This window comes from Xiphias gladius, chromosome 15 (genome assembly GCF_016859285.1).
Source record: "Xiphias gladius isolate SHS-SW01 ecotype Sanya breed wild chromosome 15, ASM1685928v1, whole genome shotgun sequence".
Classification (NCBI taxonomy): Eukaryota; Metazoa; Chordata; class Actinopteri; order Istiophoriformes; family Xiphiidae; genus Xiphias; species Xiphias gladius.
The window spans coordinates 14,671,077-14,695,014 of NC_053414.1; the positions used below are offsets into that span (position 1 = coordinate 14,671,077).

General features: G+C 38.8%; 2 protein-coding genes across 3 annotated transcripts; one reads left to right on the forward strand and one right to left on the reverse strand.

Annotated features, from left to right (window-relative positions):
• Positions 1–12,224: 12,224 nt before the first annotated feature.
• On the forward strand, positions 12,225–14,560 carry slc25a4 (solute carrier family 25 member 4). 2 transcript variants are annotated; one of them, XM_040146803.1, is made up of 5 exons: positions 12,225–12,455; positions 13,156–13,642; positions 13,731–13,871; positions 13,987–14,190; positions 14,268–14,560. In XM_040146803.1, exons 1-4 carry the CDS (start codon positions 12,345–12,347, stop codon positions 14,145–14,147), a joined length of 900 nt encoding a protein of 299 aa, XP_040002737.1. In that variant the 5' UTR covers positions 12,225–12,344; the 3' UTR covers positions 14,148–14,190; positions 14,268–14,560. The 2 variants fall into 2 exon arrangements, with proteins under 2 accessions (XP_040002737.1, XP_040002736.1); XM_040146802.1 differs by having other exon boundaries at positions 13,987–14,560.
• A 358-nt stretch (positions 14,561–14,918) lies between these two features.
• cfap97 (cilia and flagella associated protein 97) lies at positions 14,919–23,189 on the reverse strand. Its single transcript, XM_040146804.1, has 6 exons — positions 23,020–23,189; positions 20,902–21,746; positions 20,744–20,833; positions 19,190–19,470; positions 16,569–16,731; positions 14,919–15,606 (listed from the first exon to the last, which is right to left on the reverse strand). Exons 2-6 carry the CDS (start codon positions 21,719–21,721, stop codon positions 15,485–15,487), a joined length of 1,476 nt encoding a protein of 491 aa, XP_040002738.1. The 5' UTR covers positions 21,722–21,746; positions 23,020–23,189; the 3' UTR covers positions 14,919–15,484.
• Between the last annotated feature and the right edge of the window lie 749 nt (positions 23,190–23,938).

Consider the following 23,938-nt stretch of genomic DNA (forward strand, 5'->3'; position numbering starts at 1 on the left):
GGAGACGCAGAGAGTATCTCAGCATACATTGAGGGAAGTACGGTAAAAACTGAGCTCAGTTTACCTGTCCATCATAGAGCTAACTCATTAATTAAGTAATTGAGTGGGTGTATTGTCAGTATGGGGATGTTTGTTTGGTATTTAAAAACTACTAAGCAGGGTTAAAAGATAAATATATGCCTACATGGTAGATATGGTACAAAATGTTGAACTCCTGAAAGGATGTCTCAGAGGGTTAGAACATGAACCGCTGTCCTTAAAGGGGTAGTCCAGCAATCTCATAAAGTTGGGGTGTGACAAGAGACAGTGTAAAAAAAATAAAAAGATACAGGAAAAGCTGGGATATCCTGACTTTTAATCAAGATCCATTTTTGGATCTTTAGTGAAGATAGAAAAATGCATGGTCGTACATTTCCCAAACCAAGAGTAGGTTTTTGTTAGACTCTCCCTGCCTGGTAAAATTTCATGTTTTTCATTCTTTGAAAATTTGTCATCTTCAAGCCCAAGTCAAGATAACTCTTGTTTCTGACTCAGATTTGCTAGATTTACCGGATGCTCCTTCAGAGCCACAGAGCCACTATAACTAGTGAACTGACCTATGTGCGCAAAACTGGCAGAGTGCCCCTCTGAATTGATCTTCGCAAACTGTCTCTTACCCTCACACAGGCTGAACCCGAGACTGAGCTGACGAAAGAGGACTTTGACATCGGTGAAGTGAAACTTTGCAAATGTGTCTCAGACAGAAGATATTTAGTCGCAAACAAGTGGCAGAAATCGCAGCAACATGTGAGTGATGCCCACTGAGATTTATCATTCAGACATGCCAACCAAATGCCACACACATGCACACAAATATGGGACACCACACAGACAGACAGACAGACGGATAGACGGACCACCATGTTTCCCATAAATTGTAATTTGCAAACTTTAAAGTGCAGGGTTTGAATTTGTATATATAATATATAATATATAATATATAGTATATGAACTATTTCTCAGAGTGCTATACTATACTACAGTTTTGCAACTGAGAAATGAATGAATTTACATTGTGTGTTGTTACACACTCCCACACACAATCTGTACTCTGTTTAATAATATCACGTCCGATGGCGTTTGATATTATACATATTATTATGACAGCAGGCCTACTGTTTGACAAACAATACAGATAAATGTCACACAGCATCAAGGTCAAGTCAAACCACTTCACTGTATCTTTGTTTGAAACTGCAGGCTTTTATTCCGTCCAATTTTGGGGGAAAAACGTTCCAGAGACGAAGCGTTTTGAAGCGGTCCGTTTAATTAATGCAAATTTACAAACAACATTTAAAATGCCACTCCTTAACCATTAGGCTGCCTCTGGATCAGTCCTCTTTGTAACAGCTCTGTCCTTGCTTGACTGATATGTCAAAGTTGAGGACACGGCGGAAAGGCGAGAATGAAAATACCACACAGGCGCTGACACAGGGATCAATCCGACTGGAATGATTTAGCATTTCTACGTTTTGAATAAAAATGAGTGCGCTAGACGGTGGAGCAGTTTGATTAGTGGGATCTCTAAGTCCCTCGAAGCCTTCATGGCCTTTTCTCTCTTCCTTCACTGCCAGAAGAAAAGTCCTCTTTCTCTCTTTTCAGAAGTCCCTTGGTACCCCAGCTTTTTCCTCACTGTTGGTATTACAAAATCCCCATTCAAAACAACCCTTGTCACCTGTCAACTAAGCCAGGCTGGTTTGCTAGGTCTTTATCCTCGGCACATACACTCACACATACACATAGGCTGACTCCCAGCCCCCACCCCCATTTATGCACATATCCCCCCTACATTCATACAGATACATAGACACAGACACAACTGCAAATCCCAACCGCACACACACACACGCCCACCCACTCACCCATGCTCACACACTAAAACCACATGTCTGAGAGCTGTTACTATAGCAGTTTAAAATTCATTACCCTGTTCACTTTAGCAAACGTCCACACTGGGATGGGCTGCTTTCAGCCGCGCTTTTGCTCGGCGTGGTGAGGCCCGAGACTTCACGTGCACCGAGAGAGAAGGCTGTTGCATCGTGGGCCAGGTCCTCTGACCTTACGGGGGGAAAATCGACACAAGCAAGAGAAGTGAAAACAGAAAAGTGAATGGTAGAAGCAAAGTCTGAATTTGTATGACGTGCAGAAAATTTAGCAAATGACAAACTGAACTCCCTGATGACCCAAGAACCCCGATACAATAAAAAGAGAAGGAGATTGTTTATTGGCTTAGAGCCATGGCCTTAGTGGAATCATTTAAGTATAGCTGGTGTTTATCATAGCTTTTTGTTTGTTTCTTTGTATCCGCTTTTATATTCCTTGTTAGGGTATATTTATTGCTGTTATTTAATCAATCTTAAATGATCCTTTAATCCTTTGTGTTTTGTTATCCTTGATTGTTCTCTTCATACAATATTTTATCTCAGTCATTATTATAGTCTGTCTTATATGTTTTTGAACCTGTGTGTCGATGTTTTATGTGTCGCCATTGTCTTGGCATCTCATCGAGGTCCCATCCTGGTTAAATAAACAAACTTTGTTTAGTATCCCATTTATGTTTTGGAATGGAAAATATTTTTGCATTAAACAGAAGACAGGACACGATGACTTATTTTCGTTAAAGCATCAAAATGTTATTTAAATTACAAGTAGTGCCACTTTCTATTTCTTTCTGTTCCATTCTATTAATAGTATTAAAGGTCTGTAAGTTGTTGACAGCCTAAAAGCCGTTCTTTGTAATTGCTTTTTATTGATCTATAACTCATTGATAAAGGATTTAGTGACAATTAATAACACCATGAATAACAACTTAACTCCCTGCCTATTTAGCTTTTAGGAGGAGCATAGCGCCTGAAAAATAAATGGATATTTTAAAACACATTATTATGCAGTTGCAAGCAGATTTAAAAACATTTTCGAGATTGTAATGTATCGCCACCAATAACTCACTATATGAAGCGTCCGTAAGTGATGTATAAACAGAAAATCAATGCTTAGTAACACAATATTACATAGCTACGATTTATTACTATATGTCTTCACGAGTTCTCAACACATGTATTGCTATATAATGTACTACTTCGATATAAAGAGTTAATAAATGTTTTATAAAACACTGTAAGGATTCACGGGCAATCTAATCTTATTATACTGTTTATGTTTAGAGCTGTGTTATACTGTTTAATCAAGTATTCATTAACTGTTTATACACAAGTAATGGGTGCTTCAAATGATGAAATATAATGGCTGACCAATGCAAAGATAACAAACACTTTAAAATTTCTGCTTACAAATATATTATAGTGTGTTATAAATCATGAATTAGGTGTTTATATGCTGCTTATAAGTGATAAATAAGTTAATTAAAATTAAGGGTTACACCAGAATTCAATACTTACCTTCTTGTACTAGAAAAACCCAGATACTTATAGGGATTTTTTATAAGCTTTATGATGTTTCCAGTGAGTCTACTGATGTGCATCCATAAATGTCTTTTGTTAATATTGTATTTTTACTGCTATAAAAGTATTGCTGCATCCAAAACTGCCATTACAAAAGGGTAGTGAACATTTCCGTTGTTGACCAGTGAAAGCTTGTGCATCAGCTGTACAAACCTGAGCTCAAGTGAGAGTCCTCTGGGAGGGGGAGGAGGGAGGAAACAGGAGAAAGACGGGTGTTGGGTGGAGGTGGTAGCGGAGTTGGAGGGGGCTTTTAACTGATGGCCGTAGAGAGGCAGAAGGGTCAGAGCAGAGGGTGATCATCCGGCCTGGTCACTTAGCCAAGGCCCAGTGTGCCCCGAGCAGCCGTCGCTCATTAACCCGCTGACAGGAGCCCTGGACACCGAGGAGCGCAGCCCCACACAGAAAGGTCAAGGGGTCAATCAGCCCTCTCTCTGGCCATCAAATCAAGATGGACGCACAAGCAGGGACTTATCCCCCCATCAAAGGCTCAGTGATGCATTGTCAGGAGCAGGAACACACACCAAATGCACACACTCACTGACACGGGAAATCATATCAAAACCAATTGAATTATCAAAGGTGTTACGGCGTTTTTAAACTAATCTAATTTTAAGGTTTTCAGATCATCTTAGACCATGTTTCAACAAAGACAAGAAGAGCATAAAGACATTACATTAGGCTGAACTTCTGTGACATTTAGTGGGTGTTTTTGCGTTGAAATGATACATTAGTGGATGGTGCCAGTGTGAGGAATACCATAGAACAGACATGTGAATAACCAAAGTTTTCACTCACCTCAAGTGTAGCAAAAATATCTGAAAAACAAAATCACACTTCTATTTAATACGTTTATTTTAGTAATAGTCAAATTATAGACTATGTAAATATCACTAACAAGTTCAACACCTCATTTGGGAAACATTCATCCAAACCATCCATGCATTGTTTAATTATATTTAGAGTGGTGCTTAAGTTACTTTCAGGTTGTACTGTTTAAATTTCTCCATAACTATCACAGAATTCACATTAATAGTAATAATAATAATTTTAATTTGTCAAGGACTTCTCTAAAGTTACAGTGTTTTAGATCTAACAAACAGTTAAACAAAGGCATGCGATTGAAATAAACAATGCAAAATCAGTAAAGCAGGCATAACATAAAAATGTAACATGCATGGCATAAAAAACATACTGAGCTAGCAAGCGTAAAAAAAAAATATATTGATTGGCAAGTCCATAAAAAGTTTGTGGACAAAATAACACAAACACTTTACCATACAGAATAAACCGATACAATAGCACCGCAATAAATGTCTGTCAGAGTCTGTTGAGGTGTTGTTCAGAGCTGAAACGATTAGTCAATTAATCAGTTAGTCAACTGAACCAAAAGATTTGGGCAACAGTTTTGATAACTGATATATTGATTTAAGTCAGTTGGTTTCAACTTCTCAAATGTAAGGAGTTGCTGTTTTTCTTTGTTTTTAAGTGATTATCTTTGGGTTTTAGAGTGTTCGTTGGCCAAAAGCAATGGGAAGACTTCACCTTCACCTTGGTCTCTGAGACGTTGTGATGACATTTCTGATATTTTACAACTTTTTACATACTAAATGATCAACCAATTAATTGAAAAAATAATCAAAACCATAATTTAGAATGACAATAATGATTAGTTGTAGCCTTAGTTTTGATTCAATTGTAGGTATTGTAAGGTGTTCTTATTATTTTGTCCCTCATGTACTTGTAGCATCCATGTCCATGTCTATTTAAAATCCATTCAAAAGATTTATCAAGTCCCATTACACTCAGACATGACTGATATTTTCTGCGTACTATGTGTGCAATAATGATAAGAAGATGCAGCAACAAGGGATGTACATTTTCTAAAGTTTTCTTGTTTATAATTGGGTGAGTCACCCCTTTTTTCTTCTTGTTTGAAAGTTTTCTCTCTGAATACACAATGAACATAAAAGACGTGCTCTCCACGAGGAAAAAAGTGCAGAACCTCTCTACAACATAATGCCCATGAGCAAACCAATACATTTACATATATACCAGCACTATCGCACAATGGAGCCACTACAGGTTAAACTCTTGACAGGCTGTGTGAAAAAAGTGTTCCTCATTACAAACTCTAAGTCCAGATGAGATTATTTCGCAGCTAAAATGACGACACTAATTTGGGACTAAAGGCCGTTACGAGGGCTCAGAATCTGTCTTAAATGGCCCTGAAGTTTGAAGAGATTGTTGTCTCTCTGAGAAGACTGACGAATGGATGAATGCAGTCCACACACTTATGCGTGAGGACCCATCATCTTGAGGGTGCTACAAGCATATTACTCCTCTGAATTGATTAGGTTTCTTGAGCGAACGCCAGTCCAAGTGGAATTCCTTTATTCTGACTCAGAGATGAGTGCCGCTATTTAAAAATGTCTCTACTTTGGTGTAAAGAAAACAACGTAGCCGAAGGTAAAAGAGAATGAAACGTCACAGCAAAGAAATTTGAGTTTTTGTTCCGGCTTCATGTTGTGTTGTGGCGTCTGATGTATATGCAAACCATGGGCTGCATTTACATCAGTGCACCTGGCGTTAAGAATGACAAACTTAACACTTCATCTCGATTATGCACATCGCATGGACTGACACGTGATCCGTTTCAATGACTTTACCAGTATTTAAAAACTTAGTGTGCGCACAGGGAATTCTGAATACAAGCTAAAGAAAGCAACTAGATGACAAAAACCCTTAACAAAGATGTATTATAGAACAATGATTATCAGCATTTTTTGGCTAAACGCTGCGTATCCCCTCAACAGGCTGTTTTATTTGATTAATTAACAGGGAAGGACAAAAACTAAACTAAAAGAAAAAATAGAGTGCGGTAGCGATGACACCATGCCTGCATTTATCTTACCACACAAATGCCTCGCTCCTCTATTTGGACTGATCCCAATTATTGTCATCCTGCAGCCTCCCTAAACCCTGAAAATGAAGTGTGAGCAAAGTTTACTTTGTCTAATTTATCCAATTTAGGGAACTTAATCTGTGAAGCTTCTGCCTGCTCTGCTGTCTCTAAGTCCCAACTTCAGAGCTGAAGAATAAACAGAGCAACACTTTTGGACCCTGGACACTCCGCAAGTCTTAGCCGCAAAAAGTCTATGCAAATGTATATATTATTTTATAGCGTATGTTTTTTGAATCCACATATCTAATGTGCCTTAAGTCAGATGTAATGCTGTGTTGACTAGTTCAGTGTAGTAAGTGTAGAAAGAATAGAATGAAGGAAATTGTTTATTATGGGAAACAAAAGTGTCTTTATGTTATTTTTAGTTATACACTGCAAACTATATGAGATGACGTTAAGACCAACAGGTTCTGCCAAGTCTCCTCCTAGGTATTTCTGGATGATAACCACACATGGACAACTGTCACTCAAACATTCACAGCCAAACAGCAAGAAACAATGAGATTTAAGAATTCGCATTTGTGTGACTCCAACCTCCCAACCTCAGACTTCCTACTCGTAACACTCATCTTCTCTCTCTTTCCTCTGCCCCAGATCTGCTCATATTCTCTCTCTCCCATTTTTAATTTTCACCCCATCCCTGTTTCTCGTGACCCTCCTTTCTCTCTGCATCTCACCCTCCACCCCCACTCACCGCCGTGTCCGTCCCTTCGTCCCCCACTGGCTGTGTGTCTCCAGGTCTCCCTGATTGGTCATGGGGATTTCTCCTCCTTCTCCACCGTAGTGTGTGTTTATGTGTGTGTGTTTGTCCACCTTGGCTGCCCTGCCGTGGGCACTGCCCTGAATGCGGGTGAGAAACGTCAGCTGCATGATGGTGTCTGTCTTTTTTTTTTTTTTTTAATTTTGTTTTAACCCACACAGACACACATGCGTCTCTGAATCATATTGTCCTCAGTCAGCCTCTTTAACATTAATGAAAACAGGCCACAGCCAATAATGGGAAGAGAGGGGAAACACTTAAATAATCTCCTTCCCCCCCTGAGCCCTGGAGAGCTCAGTCTCTCTGTCTGCTCAGGAGAACTCAGTGTGCATCCCAGCCTGTTGGATTTGAGGCAAGAGGATTGTACTGGAGTGACTTTAAACAGTAGGCTCATGGGATCGAGCATTGTGAGAGAAAAAACAGCCAACATGATCTTCTTTTAGGGAAGGAGCTGAGCTTTTCTTGATGCATATCCCTGTGCAAAACCTACAGGTTAATGCTGCTCGTATTATCACTTATATCAGAAATACATAATGTAGTATCGAGTTGACTTGTACGTACAGTATTAAAACACCCTGTAGATTTCTACATTACATTCAAAGGATAAGCCCAGTGATATTCTATATTTTTCAAACAACAAATGAAGACGAAAACTGACAATTCATTAATCCTACTAGAGTAACAATTATTGTCTGTGTAGCAAAAGCCTATGTGCTATGGAGCTCTTTTTTTGTCCAAAAAATATTCTCAATGAGCCACGTGGTTGCACTGGGTGACATGTTACTTCATTACAGTGAACATGGGCATTGTGGTTTATTTTGAGTAATACTCACCACTCACGAGAGCAACACATGCATATTAATCCACAGCAGAAAATAGATAAACAAACGCACTGTTGACTTCTGAAGGAGTAACGTTTGCTAAAAACTACAGTGCCCAGCTGTTTCAGGAAATTAATTCACCTTGTTAAAAAAAATGAAACTACAGTTTATATTTGGGACCGGGTTTTAAAGATTTATGTCTTCAGTAGGAACCAATGGATTTTGGATTGAGAGCCAAAGACAGAGTAAGGAAGTCAGAAAGTATTAAGGGATGAATAACACACTGTTGATTTTGGTCTTTTCATGAAATTTGTTGACTGTAAATAAAATAAAATATTTACCTTTATGAAGTTTATAATGTTAAGTTATTGCTGAAGTCAGAAATGTGTTCATTCATTCCCATGTTTATTACTGAGGTCATAGTTAATATTTATATTTATAAACATGAGGGGGGGGCAACATATTACAAACACCTCTGAATATGCAGTCCAGTGCAACACTAACTTTTACCTTAACGCTAAAACATATATTTGACTGTGTAAACAAAAACTGAACATTATGGGAATCATAAAAATGTGCTTTATGGCAGTAATGTGGTATTTGATTGCATTAGATTGTACAGGTGTACATGATAAAGTCACCTCAGTTTAAGAATGTCTGCATTGTCGACGTAATTGTAGGTTTTGTGTTGTTATGATCATTATGTAATTATGAGTAGTTAATGGTAGCTAAAGCTACGATACTATACACAGTATATTATATTATATATATATATATATATATATATATATATATATATATATATATACACACACACACACACACATATATATATATATATATATATATATATATATATATATATATATATATATATGTGTGTGTGTGTGTGTATATAATTGTGTGGTTTGATGCAGTTTATAAGTATTGAACGGCATTATGCAGAGTTGTGCTGCACCGATACAAATCTAAATCTTAACATGATCTCTGTGTTTCAACTCTATTATCATTTCTTGGTGTGTCTTATTTTTCAATCACAATCACAATCATAACAGAATGCCTCTTTTCAAAGTTTGAATTATTTTATGGCAAAATAATATCCAAACCAGAAATGACCAGTCTGAAACTGTCGGAGTCAGAAGCAACCAGTGGTCCCATGCTGGTGAGTTTTGACCCTAATATCTGTGGTTTTAACCCTGTCTGACATTCATAATCTCTATTATCTTCGAGTCTCTACTGGTCTGAGATAGACAGTAGGGGATCAGAGGAAGAAAAAGATGCTTTTCACAGTTGCTTCTTAACATATAAAATCAGTGACTGTATTGGTGTAAGAGCTTTGCGTAACGGCTTTGTGTATGCGTGTGTGCATGTTTATGTGTGTTTGGAGGGGGGGGGGGTTTCTAACTGTCTGACACCTGCAGCTCTTCATACTCAAAATGCAAATCCAAGCCCACACCCCCTCCGTGACCCCTCCCTCAACCTTCAAGATCCAAGGTTACTGAGCAACGACTTTCGCAAATCTAGATCAGATTTAAATAACAGTACAAAAAGAGTTTCAAGCGCAGTAAACACGGAATGAAAGCTTTTTCTTGAAATAATGCGAAAAGTACATTTTCTGATCGTGCTCTGCAAAGTTTCCTCTGACCGTGCAAATGGTCCAGATATTTTTAGATGACAATTATACATGAGTGAAAGAAAAAAAAAAATTCTTCAAAATAATATTGGAGGCAAATTTGCACATACAAAACTCCCTCAAACTACATCATCAATAAAAACTAATTGGTTGGATATTCGAAAAATTACAATCATATGAACTGTGAGGACAATCCAGAGAGTTTGAGGAGTAGTTTACTTTCACATCACCGTAAGCTTAAACAAGGGCATAAAATCAGGCAGTCAATGGCAGCTCAGAATGAGGACGCTTTAGAGGTGAAAGATGAGAATTGGGAAAGCCGTCTTAGCCCGAGAGTTCGGTAAGTCTATGGTGCCGTGAGACTACGAAAAGCATGACTTTTGCTTGTCAAAAAGCAGGTGTTAGCCCCAGCGTCAGCAAGCACCTGCCTCACTGAAGGCAACACAAGCACGAGATGCTGAATTCCTAACCAGCTCTAAGGTTGCAGCTCCGCAGCTGAGCCTGACCTCTGACCTGGCTGGTGGGGGCTACTTAAGAGTGTTTCCCTGTGGGGAACAAGTAAAGTGGTGCATTATTTGTATTGTTGTGTGTGTGTGGTGTAAAGGAGGAAGAAGCACCTGTTTCACTGGGTACCACATTTGCTCTTTGCAGAGGTCAGTGATGCTGGTGAATGTAACCCACCTCTCTAGTGCCACCCAGTGACCGGTCTAGACAACACAACACAGCCGCATTGAGATTGGAAGGTCTACATACTAGAACTACAGTACCCAGGCCTGTTATATTCAATTATCCCAATTCAGTCCATTTAGATTAAGAAGGATTATGAGAAGAGCTCTCAAAGTTGTTTTTATCCTGTTAGCAACAGCCTAACAACCAGTAACAATTCCCTCTGTAAGTATTTAAAGGGTGGGGAATTAACCTTTAAAACAAAATAAAACTGCATCAGTTGTATAAAAATATGGCTAGTGTCACCTAACACCAGATCAACCACACTGTAAAGGAGATTTACTGCCTTCAAGTACTAGTTTTTGTATATTGGTAGCAATTGTAGTATTAATTAGTAGCAATACTATTAGTGTTGAGTTTTATTAGAGCATTGTTGTTTTATGCTCCTTTAGGAAATATGTTGAAACTTTGTAAGGTTGCCTATGAATCCAACCAGTCAAAGAGCGCCACCAAGTGGTCCCGAGCAGTTGGTTAGAGTCCTGAAGAGAAGACCGACAGGATGAAACCTCAGAAACAACACAGCTTCACTTATTTGATTGTCTTTGAGGTGTTATTGGTCTTTTTTCAATTTTTTTTATTTTACGTTTAGCTGCTACAGGCCAATAATTTTGACACGTATTGTTATTGCCCATTTTTGTTTGTACAGACGTGCACTTAAAAACAAAAACAAACTTGTCATTGTAAAATTCTTGACAGCCACCTGAAAGCCGTTAATTTTGTAATTATGTGAATGAAGTGGCCTTGGAATCCGGCCACACTGGCGGACTGGAGGCCGTAGTACGTTATGGCCAAAACGAAGCCAAATTGGCCGATTTACCAGCTTGGATCACATTGCGTTTTCATATCAGATCTCTTGAAATCCCCAACGTGTCAAGTCAGCCAGGATCAGACTTCCGGTGCGACATTTCACAACAAAATTGACCGAGACGATTTGGCCGGCTCGCTTGGTGGCATCTTTACTTTGAAAGAGAAACAGTCTTTTCCTTTCTTACGCTGTCCGACCTCCTGCTGACTTGACGCCGGTTTCCCGTCAGGTGCCAAAATTGAATGTGCAGCGAAATGGTCAGTGCTCCGGGAGGGAAAGCCCAGCCTACAATAAGTCAAAACATAACAAAAATGAAGTAAGAGTAAGTTGTGGATGGTGATTCAGCTGAATGCTTTCAACTTATTTTCCTTTTATCATAGAAAAGTTCCCCATCCACCTGAGATCGGAGCCCAGAATCGACAGGTTGTATTTCAACCTGAAGTGACAACCCCCGTTGGTTTAATGAAGATCGGCTTTACTTTTGCACTGGCCTTAGTAGCAGCCTAAAAACATGTTTATGTGGGAAGATGTGTGAGATGAAGGAAATCAACTGTGCGTGCGTCTCTGTATATTTGTCGGGGTCATATCACACCTATGCTGCGAGTAGTTTAAAAACGGTCAATACACTGTAGGATGACTGTAAAAATGTAAAAACCTCAGTGGAATCTCTTTTCAGATGCACTCCAAGAATTGCTTATCTCATTATAAGGATTTTGAAAACTCATTCGACCCCACAAGTGTATGTTTGGATTGTGGATGAGAAGGCTCTTCACCAGCAGGATTTAAATTTAAAACTTTACTATGATGCGGATTCGAGTAAATTACTAATCAATCTTTGTTTTCATAGTAGGCTAATCAAATTACACAGATTGTGTCCTTTAAACGTCCCCGGCTTCGACATGGCACTGGACATTAACATGGCGCCCGTCTTGACCTTCAACCTCGGATATTTATTCAACCTCGTTTATCTGTTTGACAAAATGCATATCCATCACTCAAGATTCTCGCGATAAATGCCTCTGATATATTAGGACAGATGGAGGAGCCTCGTCCACTTGGAGGGGCGTTGGGTTTCCTTGAGGACGTTGAGGTTTGGAACAGTCAAGGGTCTCAGATTTGCACAAGAAACAGCCAGCCATGTCGGACGCGGTGGTTAGTTTCATGAAGGACTTTTTGGCCGGTGGCATTGCCGCTGCCATCTCCAAAACAGCTGTCGCTCCTATTGAGAGGGTCAAATTGTTGCTGCAGGTAAAATAATTGAATCAACTGTTGCCCACAGCATGGCCGCACGTTCACTGTTGTGTGCGTAAAGTGTGCGTAAATGTTGGCTAATTGATAAAAGAAGCACCAAAATGTAGAATATAATTTTGTTTTAATGAAAATTGAGTCCAAATGTGCACGGAGTAGGTTCATATGGTCTGGTGCGTAATGTGAAGGGGCATGTGAAAGGTCCTGCGTCAAGCTGGAAATATTTTTACTCATAGGACTTTGCATTGCAGCTGCGATGATGGCAATGGGCCCTTAATATGTGTTTCAGTAAAATAGCCGTTATTATAGTTTATGTCAAAACCGTGCGTTTATTAAGTTAAGTATTACTCCACTAAAACCACTGACCGCAGTAAAATTTAGTTAAAGTGAACTGCTAAATTTAACTTTGAGTATGTAATCTAATACACAGTCGATTCTCAAGTGACAGGAGGGTGCCTGTAGGCTGCTGCTACAACTACTGTACGTAATGCCTGGACGGAGAAGATGCAAAAACCGATGATTATTTCAAGATTATGAAAATACAATTAATTATCAAAATTGAAAGACAAAACAATCTATTCTGGTGTTAATAGAAGATGGGGCGTGTCAACGTTCCTTTGCACAAAGTTTTACTAGAGAATTCACCCCCCAATGGGATATGCGTCTTTTTTTAATGAACTTTTCTTGTCTTTGCTTGTAGGTCCAGCATGCCAGCAAACAGATCACCGTGGAGACACAGTACAAGGGAATCATGGACTGTGTGGTTAGGATCCCAAAGGAACAGGGCTTCATTTCCTTCTGGAGAGGCAACCTGGCCAACGTGATCCGTTACTTCCCCACCCAAGCCCTCAACTTCGCATTCAAAGACAAGTACAAGAAGATTTTCCTCGGTGGAGTGGATCAAAAAACACAGTTCTGGCGTTACTTCGCTGGCAACTTGGCATCTGGCGGGGCCGCCGGCGCGACTTCGCTCTGCTTCGTCTATCCTCTTGACTTCGCCAGAACAAGGCTCGCTGCCGACATCGGTAAGGGCACAGCTGAGAGAGAGTTCACCGGTCTCGGAAACTGCATCGCCAAAATCTTCAAGACCGACGGCCTCAAGGGTCTTTACCTCGGGTTCAACGTGTCAGTTCAGGGCATTATCATCTACAGAGCGGCCTACTTCGGATGCTTCGACACAGCTAAAGGTGCGCACATCTGTTCGACCTGACCTTTAACATTGTATATGTTTACTTTCTCGTGACTAGCGGGTGACTTAACTCCTCTCCCATCCAGGCATGCTGCCAGATCCCAAGAACACGCACATCATCGTCAGCTGGATGATTGCCCAGACTGTCACAGCTGCAGCGGGTCTCATCTCATACCCCTTCGATACCGTCAGACGTCGTATGATGATGCAGTCCGGACGCAAAGGAGGTGAGCGTCAGTCACGCCCTTTTAGTGGTGAATTTGATTAGTTTGGCGCAACTGCGCGTCTTACGCGAGGATACATGGAAATTACGCATCACTATCTATGTCTCCATTTCCACAGCTGATATCATGTACAAGGGCACAATCGACTGCTGGAAGAAGATCCTTAAGGACGAGGGATCAAGAGCCTTCTTTAAGGGTGCCTGGTCCAACGTGATCAGAGGCATGGGTGGTGCCTTTGTGTTGGTGTTGTACGACGAGATCAAGAAGTACACATACTAAACTTTCTAATCTACCAGTCCCAAAGGAAAAGCTTTCGCTTTGTGTAAGTCTTAATTCTTGTGATAGAATGATAACAGCTTGTGGTAAATTACGACGTGGGCATGTGCTCTTCTTCAACAGCCCACGGAAGGAAGGTATACTTGACCTGGGTTAACATGCCTCCTCAGAAATCTGTATATATGCCATCTACGACGTGCCCAGAGGCACAAACAAACTTTCAGTGTGACAGAGTCAAGCCGGTGGTTCAGTGAAGATGTTGTGATGATGACGCAAAGGAGGACCTCACTGCCCGCCATATGGTCCCCATGCTAGAGTTAGTTTGTGAAGCAGTTGCTGAGGCCCATGTGTTGTTATGTTGTGACCACTCTGACCCATGTATCCCACCTCTTACATTATTTTATTAAGAATAAAGATTTATTAGTCGAATAGTCCAGTCTTTTGATGCATGTTCTTTTGTCGCAACTACCTGTAATCAGCACTTAAATTGTTGTTTTTCACGGCAGACCTTTTAACTTGTCATAGCAGGAAAAGCACAGTTGTCACTAATAACTTAAACAATGGCTCTCTTCTATTCAAGTGTCCCAGTGAGTCTTGACAGTGTGACAGTGAGCCAGCATGCACAATACCAGGACCCTGAAACTGAAAGAGCTGAACTGACTTCAACCATCATTAATTTAATTATTGATTCACACCTGTGGTTCTCCTACTGTGACATGTCAAAGCTTGTTCGGTGAGAAATGCCTGTTTGGATCACAACATGGTTAATATACAAGAGGATTTCATCAAAATATGCACAGTCTTTAAACTGAGAGATGACATCAGCACCCTGTTTTTCCACCTGTAGTAAATCGTTTGGCAAAAATCTGTTCATACATAGCAGAAAGGCTTGTACCACAACGATTTTGGTTCTTTAAAGAACCCTTTCCAAATATTCAAATTCATGATTACCATAGAAAAACACTGAGTAGTTTAATGTAAAACCACTCTCCTAATCAAAAAACTATTAAAAAATCCTCTTCCTTTTGTGTGTGGCATGTGTACAGTTGGTACAAACTGGTCACAAGGGTAGTATAGTTCAGACAATGATTACCCTATTTAATGTTGCAAATAGCACACTGCTAACTAGTGGAACCAGCAGCTTTATTTTATAAGGAATGAAATATACATAACATTCAACTTTTTAATAACTTTTTCATTGCTTGAAAACACAAGTCCTTAGTTCCATCCTAAATTGTGAGAGGAGGCAAACAAAAAATGCGGATTTAATTGAAACATCACTTACTGAAATACTAAAACAATGAACTGTTTGTTATTTTTATAATTTCAACACAGGTGTCTTAGCACCAGGCTGGTCGGACTGCACTCAGTTTTTTTGACCTTGGTACAGGTGTGCTACTGGAGTCAGTGGTGGTGGAAACTGCTCTGGGGCTGTGGTGGGCAGAACTGGCTGACCTGGGACCTGCCAATGTGGACAACAGAGAGAAATCGTTTCTGATTACAGACTTACCATCACATATTCAAATTAGATACCAAACATTTTTGAATTTTTATTTTACATTTCCACATGTAATATTTAAACATTTCAGCAACAACAAACAGGTACAGTGCAGGTAAACACACATATGCACAATTGTGTTTTATGATAGTAAGGACATAAAGTTTATACTGATTTACACTACAATGGCATAATGCTAAATAAATGAACTAAGAATATTATTATGAAAAACCTTTCAAGCAGTACAGTTACTCAAATCAACATTAAAAAGGTTTAATGTGATAAACGCAGGAATATCAGTGAAGCAGTCATCACTGATCTACGAATTGGTGGGTGTATCATACCGGTATCAGTCATGCACGGCTGCGTTACACTGCTTGAAATTCTTCTCCTTCTGTTAATTAAACCTCTGCAGCCATCTGAAGGCAGCAGGTCACATGTGTGCTAAATAGGCTTCCAATTTGAGCAATGCTGCGCAGCACAGTGCCACATGCTGATCCTCTTTGGTTACCTTGATTAAAATAATCACATTCAAACACCACCAGGCTTCTACAATATGACTAAACGCACTTCTGTTGGTGTCAACCTGCTCTTGTGGAATCAGAATTTTCAGTGAGGGTTGGGTGCACAGGTGCTTTTATGCTATGCAGCTACCTCACAAGTGGGTTTGTCTTAAAGGGATAATCCACATCTCCCGGCCCCCTTGGTTTAGTTCTACATATTAAATATGTAAATGGGTGGAGAGATGGACAAGAAAGAACATGCTTGTTATTTAAACTGTCTTATATAATGTGTGGTTGAAGACCTTGTATGAGCAGGTATTCAATCACCATGTTGTCATATTGGTTAGGGTATAAATTATTCAAAAAACATGCAGGTGTTTTTAACAAAATAAAAGTCAGCAGATGTAGAAACAAATCACCTACTTGCGTTTGCCCTGCTGGTGGACCTCTCTTTTCTTGAAGTAGACCCACAGATGGGGTATGAAGGAGCTCCTAGATATCCGAGCTGGTGCTGGTAGTCTGCTAGTTGCTCTGAGCGCCTTAGGGCAGGTGTAGGCTTGACAGACTCCAGTCTCTTCAGGAGAGCCTGGAAGAAACCCATACATTTCTCACATTTTGAGAAGCCATTCTAAGACATATTGTCTTGTACCCTTGTAATGTAATCTTATTTTTTCCACTCAACAGCTTTACAAAAATAGAAAGAAAAACTATATAAGTTATGTAAATTAGGAGCTAAACTAACTAAACAATTGTCCTGAAACTGTCGGTTTTGACACACTGTTACAGCCATCATGTTTAACTCGAGGCTTTCAGGGTATCAGTCATGTATTTAGTATCCTAGGTGTACCGAGGAGAACTGGTGCTGTTTTAAAGGCAAAGGCAGATCACACCAAATATTGATCTGATTAAGGTTTTCCATCTACTGCATTTTGTCAAAGGATAAGGGTTATTCATGGCAATATTTTTGAAAGCATCCTTACTTTAGTGCCCGAAACTTTTGCACAGTACTGTATATGCTCATACGTCTTCAGTGGCTCTGACTATGTGTTATGCCTGACTTCAGCCATAAAGCCTAAATATGCAGTAAGGCTCACAAGCAGGAGTACTATGTGAATGAGAAAGTTTTTCTAGCATTTGATTTATCGAGTATTTTACTGTTTACTGTATCATTGACTGACCCACAATATATAACATATATATTAACATTTAAAAAGTGTCTATATTATTCATAAATTAAACAAGTATTTGACTCAGAAATTAAGCACAAAATAGTCCCCATTCTACAAATTCCAATTCCATTATGAAAATAGGAAAATATATGGTACTTCACAGCATACACAAAGAAACAGCATGAAGCAAAACAGTGTAGGCAAGTGGCTGAATGCCATATATGCAATCACACTCCCACATGCATGCTGCGCAGAAATCTGCCAGTCAGCAAAAACTCCATATGAACCAATGCGACTAGTGAAAAGCACAACAGTCAAGAGACTGTTCTACTAAAGTTCACAAATCCTCCAGAGGTTGTACAGAGGCAATACCGATTTTTACAGTGACTGAAGACAGACTGGTCACCTACTGCTTTTCCAATGTGTGAATAATTTAAAATCTCTTCTCTCTATATTGATATAACTTCTTGGATAGAAAATTAAGTATATTGTGTGACTGACCAATCTTGAAATACACAGTATAACTAGTTCTACTTGTGCAGGACAACTGAGGTGTCTTACATGTGTGATGTGTGGGGTGGATTCACTGATCACACGGCAGATTTAGTTACTTCACTCTAAGAATAGAGAAGGCAAAAAACACTCCTGACAGCGAAGACAGATTCAATCAAGAGGTGAAACAGTCTTTCCTGAAAATGACAGGAACACATTTCCTGATAACAATAAGGATTAATGAAAGTTGTCTAATAAGTAATAATAAGAAACACAAGTGACAGTAAAAGAAAAGAATGCAAGTTTTCAATCAGTAACTGCAGTAACTGCTGGCTGCAAATGTTTAATCCAATTATAATTTCCTGAATCATTTTCAAACACTGTTGCTTGTCTGAACCTTTGTTTTTAAATCGCTAAGTGGTCAAGCGGAGTTAATATATGAGGTGAGAGGCTAAAGCTGCATAGGCTGAACTGTCTTTTAATGTCACTCTGTGGCACTGCTGCTAGCCATCCACCTGCTGCCATCTGTCCAAGTCCATCTGTGTCTGCTTTCAGGGGTGACACTCTCAGACTGACACTCAATCAACCCAACCCAATCCAACCAACTATAAACCAACATACTAAGTTTTTTCGGGCACTTTGTTCAATTATATTATTATTATAACTTATCTTTAATGACATAATTTCATGGAAATCTAGATCCCTTTTGCAAATGAGACCTGAGTACAGTAGAGAAAACAAACCAGATCTAGCCAAAGGACAAATATATACAACAAACTTAACCAAACAAAAAAATACATATAGCATCAGACACAATCACTGGCATTACTAAGTACTGCAGACTTGGGTCAAAAGTTTGAAATTGGACAAACATGAGACATTCAAGTTTTAAAATCCTCTGAAATTCATTCCAAATTCATATTCAAAATATGACTTGGATTCCATTAATAGATGGTTTACTGCTTGGGCACAGGAGCCACCCAAACACTCAAAAGCATAAATTTTGTCTCACGCTTGCCCCAGATTTGATATCACTCCTAGACATCAAGAAATATCCAATCCATGACCTCCCTATCACCTTCTCTAAATCATATACTACACAACTGATGTCTGCTGATGATCTCAGGAAACCTAATACTAATATTGGAAATTAATAAATGGGAAATAAATGTAAATAATGCCGAGCTGTAGCTCAAGAACCAGAAATCGCATGTCTGCATTTCAAAGAGCATTATAAAATGTTTGAAAAGAAAAAGACATAAACTGAACAATGATTTTCCAACCAGATGTTAACATGAGTTTTAATATTATCATGGAGATTGATTAAATCCTGAAAAATAGGTAAATAAAGTATCAAGCATCAACCCAAACAGCAAAACTCACCAGGTTGTCCCTCTCAATGCGCTTCTGTTCCCGCTGCCTGTTGACTGCACTGTGAGTGAGGCGAATGAGAGGTGAGTTACCGGCCATATTGGTTTTCTTCCCCACTACACTTCCCCGTCTGGGCCCTGAAGAAATGCGTGACAGCTCCCGAAGAAGTCGCTGGTTCTCTCGATCTATGTGCCGGACCTCCTCATTGGTGAATGAGTAATTCTTCCTGTTTCTCCTTCCAGGACAGAGGAAGACCAGTTTCCCTTCCAGATGACTCTCTGAACTGAGAGAGCCTGATTGGGAAAAACGACAACGGTTACAGTATCTTCATCTGCCTTTAAAAGAGTTTTATGCTTTATGCAGTTTTTAATTGATCCTCTGACTAAAGAGTGAATTAAGTGTAGTGGGTTTGTTTGTTTGTGTAGTACCATTAAAACACATGAAAAACAAAATATGTAAAAATATAAAATGAAATATTCTTGAGCCATATCCCTATACTTTGTAATACCATTATATACATTTTGCATGTACATCCTTGGATAATTTTGAATGATTAATTTATTTTTTTATTTTTTCAAAACACTTTATAGTATAATACTCAGTATGCTCACTGCATACTGCTCCTGATGTTAAGTGTCAGGAAAGATGGTCTTTTGATGTTTGGTACTCACCTAAATTATGAACATACTTGCTCACAGTTTGACAACTACAGTGTAGCAATTGATGTGAATCAAATTTTACTAAAAGTCAAAGATTTCTGTGTGCACAGAAGTGTGGGAGCCAAGATATGTTCATATATGTTTTAATTGGATAAATACGTTTAGTCTGTATTTTGTTTTATCCTTTTTTAAATTGGAGTCCTGTGGAAGCTTCTCCTCCTCAAGCTGACAAACACGAGTTAAGACAAATGGCTATAGAAGAAGGCAGATTCAGTGATCTCCCTGAAGAAGAAAGGCTTTGTTTATCATCTGACTTAGGTGTACTTGAAGAGGAAGTCTACTGCATGTTTTATCGCTCAATATATGATGATTATATGATGATTTAAGGGGTATGTTTTTAGTAAAATGTTTATCATTTCTGGAGTTTTTCTGGATGGATGATTATAAAAAGCTGTATTTTAGGAAGCAAACATTATTTGTGGCATGTTTTATTTGTTCAGTTTGGTGCTGAAAACAAAGTTCTTTATTTGCATTGTAATTGTTTTATATGTAAGAAGTTATTTTCATGTGTTACAAATGTTTCATCACTGCAACGCTAAGTTCCTTGTTTACTGGACACTTGTATGTGCATAACACAATAAATAACTAACTACACTCAAATCTGAGCAAGCATTTATAGCATAGAGCACTGGTTCCCAATCTAGGGGTCATGACCCCTTCAACAGGTTTATTTTTTCTGACTTTTCTCTAATTATTCTATGTTTTTGTTTAAAATACTGAATAGCTTAACTCTTCCACCAGCCAAAAAAAGGCTGGGAACCACTGTTGAAGAGCAAAAAGCAGAGCAAACATAACATGCGATCTTTGACTGTAAGTGACAGACAAAGAATGGCACAGCTTTACTCACACTCATCCACATCTTGATCTGAGTCCTCATCTTGATGTATATTGCTGAGGCCACTGGAGGGCACACTCTCCTCCTCCTCCTCCTCCTCCTCTGCTGCTGCTGCTGCTGTTGCTGCTGCTGCTGTTGCTGCTGCTGCTGCTGCTGCTGCTCTTTAAGGCTTCCCTCTTCAGCCTCTGTGTGGTTCAGGTCCAATGACTGCAGAGGGCTGATGTCAGGAGAGGACAGGGGGCTCACATCTGTCACAGTATCATCTGACGACTCTGTGCGGCCGGCAGGCAAATCCCGAGATCCTGCTGAGACCACTCTGGCCCTTCTCTCTCCAAGGAATAAAAGAGACTTCTTGGGTTTGGGAAGGGTGGGGGACCCTAATCTGCTTCTTCCACTGCTGCTACTACTAGAAGAGCTTTCTGAGTCTGCATCTACACTGGCCTCATTTGAAGTGTGCCAGCTTCTTATCAGTTTTTTAGGAGATTGCTCATTTGTCCTTTTTGAGCCTAAGTGTTTGGCACTAGATGGTAATGTTTCTTCTTCAGTCTTATTAAGACTCTGGGTGTACACATCCTTATCATGTACATCTCTGGCCTCAGCCAACAAAGGCATAAATGTCTTATTGAGGCTTTTAGAGTGCAAACTGTAATCTTCTTCACTATCGCTGCTATTATTGATGACTTTATCTGAAGTAGAGGCAACAGGTGGTACATTGGATGCCCTGCTTCTCTCTTCTTCCTTTGATTGATGGCTCCCTTTCCTTTCCTCCCTGCTTCTGTTTTTCTTCACTCGCATCAGGTGTTTTTCTGTCCCATCAGTCCTTGGGGAGAAACAGTCTTTTGTTTTTTCAGTCTGTTTTGCATGAAGCCTCTCTTGTGCTGGTGGGCTCCCCATCTTTTTCCCTCTATCTCTGCTGATGCTACCATCATCAGTGTCACTATCGAAAAACGAATGATCCACTTCACCTTCTAGTTCATTGGGGTTGAACATGATAGTCTGCCCTAACACACTGAACCTGTAGGATAGTGTAAGGTTGAGAGAATTTAAAGATTAATAAATAAAAGTTTTTCATGTTTTAGCCCAATTATTACAGTAAAATTACTTATACTTTACATTACAGCTAGCCATGTCTCTGTGTTTTGGAGATTCATCAGGTTTCATCGGTTCCATACAACATGAAAATCTGTAAGCAAACTCGTGTTTGAATTAATTTTTGTGACATGTGAGGTATCATTCCAGACTTTTCAAGCTGTACTTGTAACATGCATTACCGCACAACAATAATGTAACATTGGCAAAAATAGATTCAGACTTGATGCAGATGTTCTTTGTGATGGGCGACACACATTAGTCAATTAACCGAGTTTCAAGTTTAAAAGAATAAAAGATAGGTGTACTTGATAGAGATAAATTGTTTTGAAGATTTATGTATGGTGTATGATATGTTAATTTATAATCCATGTACTTTAAGTTGACCAGGTATGAAGATATTGAGGAGGAGCTTGCTTATAGAGTTAATTCAAGTTGTTGTATGTTTTGCCATGTTTCGTTTGTTTTATTTTTCTGTCTGGTTATGTTTTGTTGCTAGGTTTGTAGGTCTTCGTTTTTGGATGTGAGAAGTGTACATGATGTATACCACATAAACAGGGAATTTAATTAAAATCTTTTTCTTTTTTAAAGAAAAATCGATCAGCAACTATTTTGATAATCGCAGAACTGTTCGATTTACTTTTTCCAAACAGAAATGCCAATACTTTCTGGTCAGGCTCCTTAAATATATCAGGTTTAAAGAATTCTCCAACTGCCTTATAAAATTCTAAAGACCTAAATGGAAACCAATGGCTGTAGGAAACATACATGTTAAAATATAAAAAACTCATTAAGATGCATTTGAAACTTTAGAGTTAACAGTCGATAATTTGTAGTTGAAGAGCTAAAACCTGCAAAAACACTGACACGGTCCTTTAAGGCAGCTCTAATAAAAATAAATATAATATAATACATAAATAAAACGTTATTATTTATATATCAATCCAACGCAAATGGCTGTAGCATTACAAACAAATTTAGCATGGGATTTGGACAGACTAGCCACGGTAATGGTAAATTACGGTCAATAAAGAAACTTTCCCCCGTGTAGTACGTCAAAGCTAACCCTTTAAAAAAATACCATGAGGGCAAAGCATGTTTTAAACCTACAAGAAATACTGTATACTTTTAGGCTGACAGCTGACTAGGCTAACTAACTTAGGTTAGCTAACTTTAGCTGCACGGGAACGATATCTTACCTGACGAAGGGTCGCACGACAAACGGTGTTTCACGTTACGGTTGCATTTACTTCTTTAGAGAAGACGCGTTCAGTTGAGGAGACGCACGAACAAACCGCAAACTGCATTAAAAACAAAACGTTTCGCTACTAGGAACCAGAAACAACGCTACGTCACTTCCTGGCAACGGTTGCTCTGCGGCAACTACCGCTGAGTGTTAGCTGAATTATATCTGTTTCATGATAGCCGAACAAAATCTCCCAAGAATCAAACAAAAATCTAATTGAAAGTGAATAAAAATAACTAAAAAATACAATACAATACAGTGCCCCATATGTCTACAATATTTGCTAATTTAGTCGCATTACACAACCAAACTGCAAGAAATATATTTCATATATAAACATATACGAAATGAGCTTTAAAATTTAATCTATTTTTTTAAATTAAAGAATGGTAGTTATTAATTGACCTAACACAGAGATATTCCAAAAATATTTAGACAAAAATAAATAAAATCTTGGAACTAATTTAAGATTAAACTTAAGTATTAAACTGCTGATGTTACAAACTACATTTTGTAATATTGAGCCAGAGTTGATTTTGTACTTCTGCACTAATTGGAGAAGTTATAAGTTTTGAACAGATGGGGTTTATATTAAACGAAAAGTGTTCTGCTGTATTTGACCTCATTTTGAATGTAAAAATAACTCTTGGTCTTCCATTAAAAACTATGTAATATTAGAGTTAATTTCACATTTCCCAAAGGGTTTCTTGGTTGACTATAATATCTGCCTGACAAAAAACACAAACAGCCAACATACATTACAATTTTATAAGTTCATTTGGTGAATCCGCTGAACAATTATGTGCATGCATGTTTTTGGTTGTATATTTTTTCTTTTATTTATGAATGTATTTTTATATTTTGAATCATTC

Excerpts from the sequence above, each read along its gene's own strand:
- slc25a4 (XM_040146802.1), top strand. The coding sequence starts at position 12,345 with ATGTCGGACGCGGTGGTTAGTTTCATGAAGGACTTTTTGGCCGGTGGC. Across the intron at positions 12,456-13,155 it reads GGGTCAAATTGTTGCTGCAG|GTCCAGCATGCCAGCAAACA; the intron begins GTAAAATAATTG and ends CTTTGCTTGTAG. Across the intron at positions 13,872-13,986 it reads GCAGTCCGGACGCAAAGGAG|CTGATATCATGTACAAGGGC; the intron begins GTGAGCGTCAGT and ends CCATTTCCACAG.
- cfap97 (XM_040146804.1), bottom strand. The coding sequence starts at position 21,721 with ATGTTCAACCCCAATGAACTAGAAGGTGAAGTGGATCATTCGTTTTTC. Across the intron at positions 20,834-20,901 it reads CACAGAGGCTGAAGAGGGAA|AGGAGGAGGAGGAGGAGGAG; the intron begins GCCTTAAAGAGC and ends CAGCAGCAGCAG. Across the intron at positions 15,607-16,568 it reads CACCAGCAGGGCAAACGCAA|GTCCCAGGTCAGCCAGTTCT; the intron begins GTAGGTGATTTG and ends CCACATTGGCAG.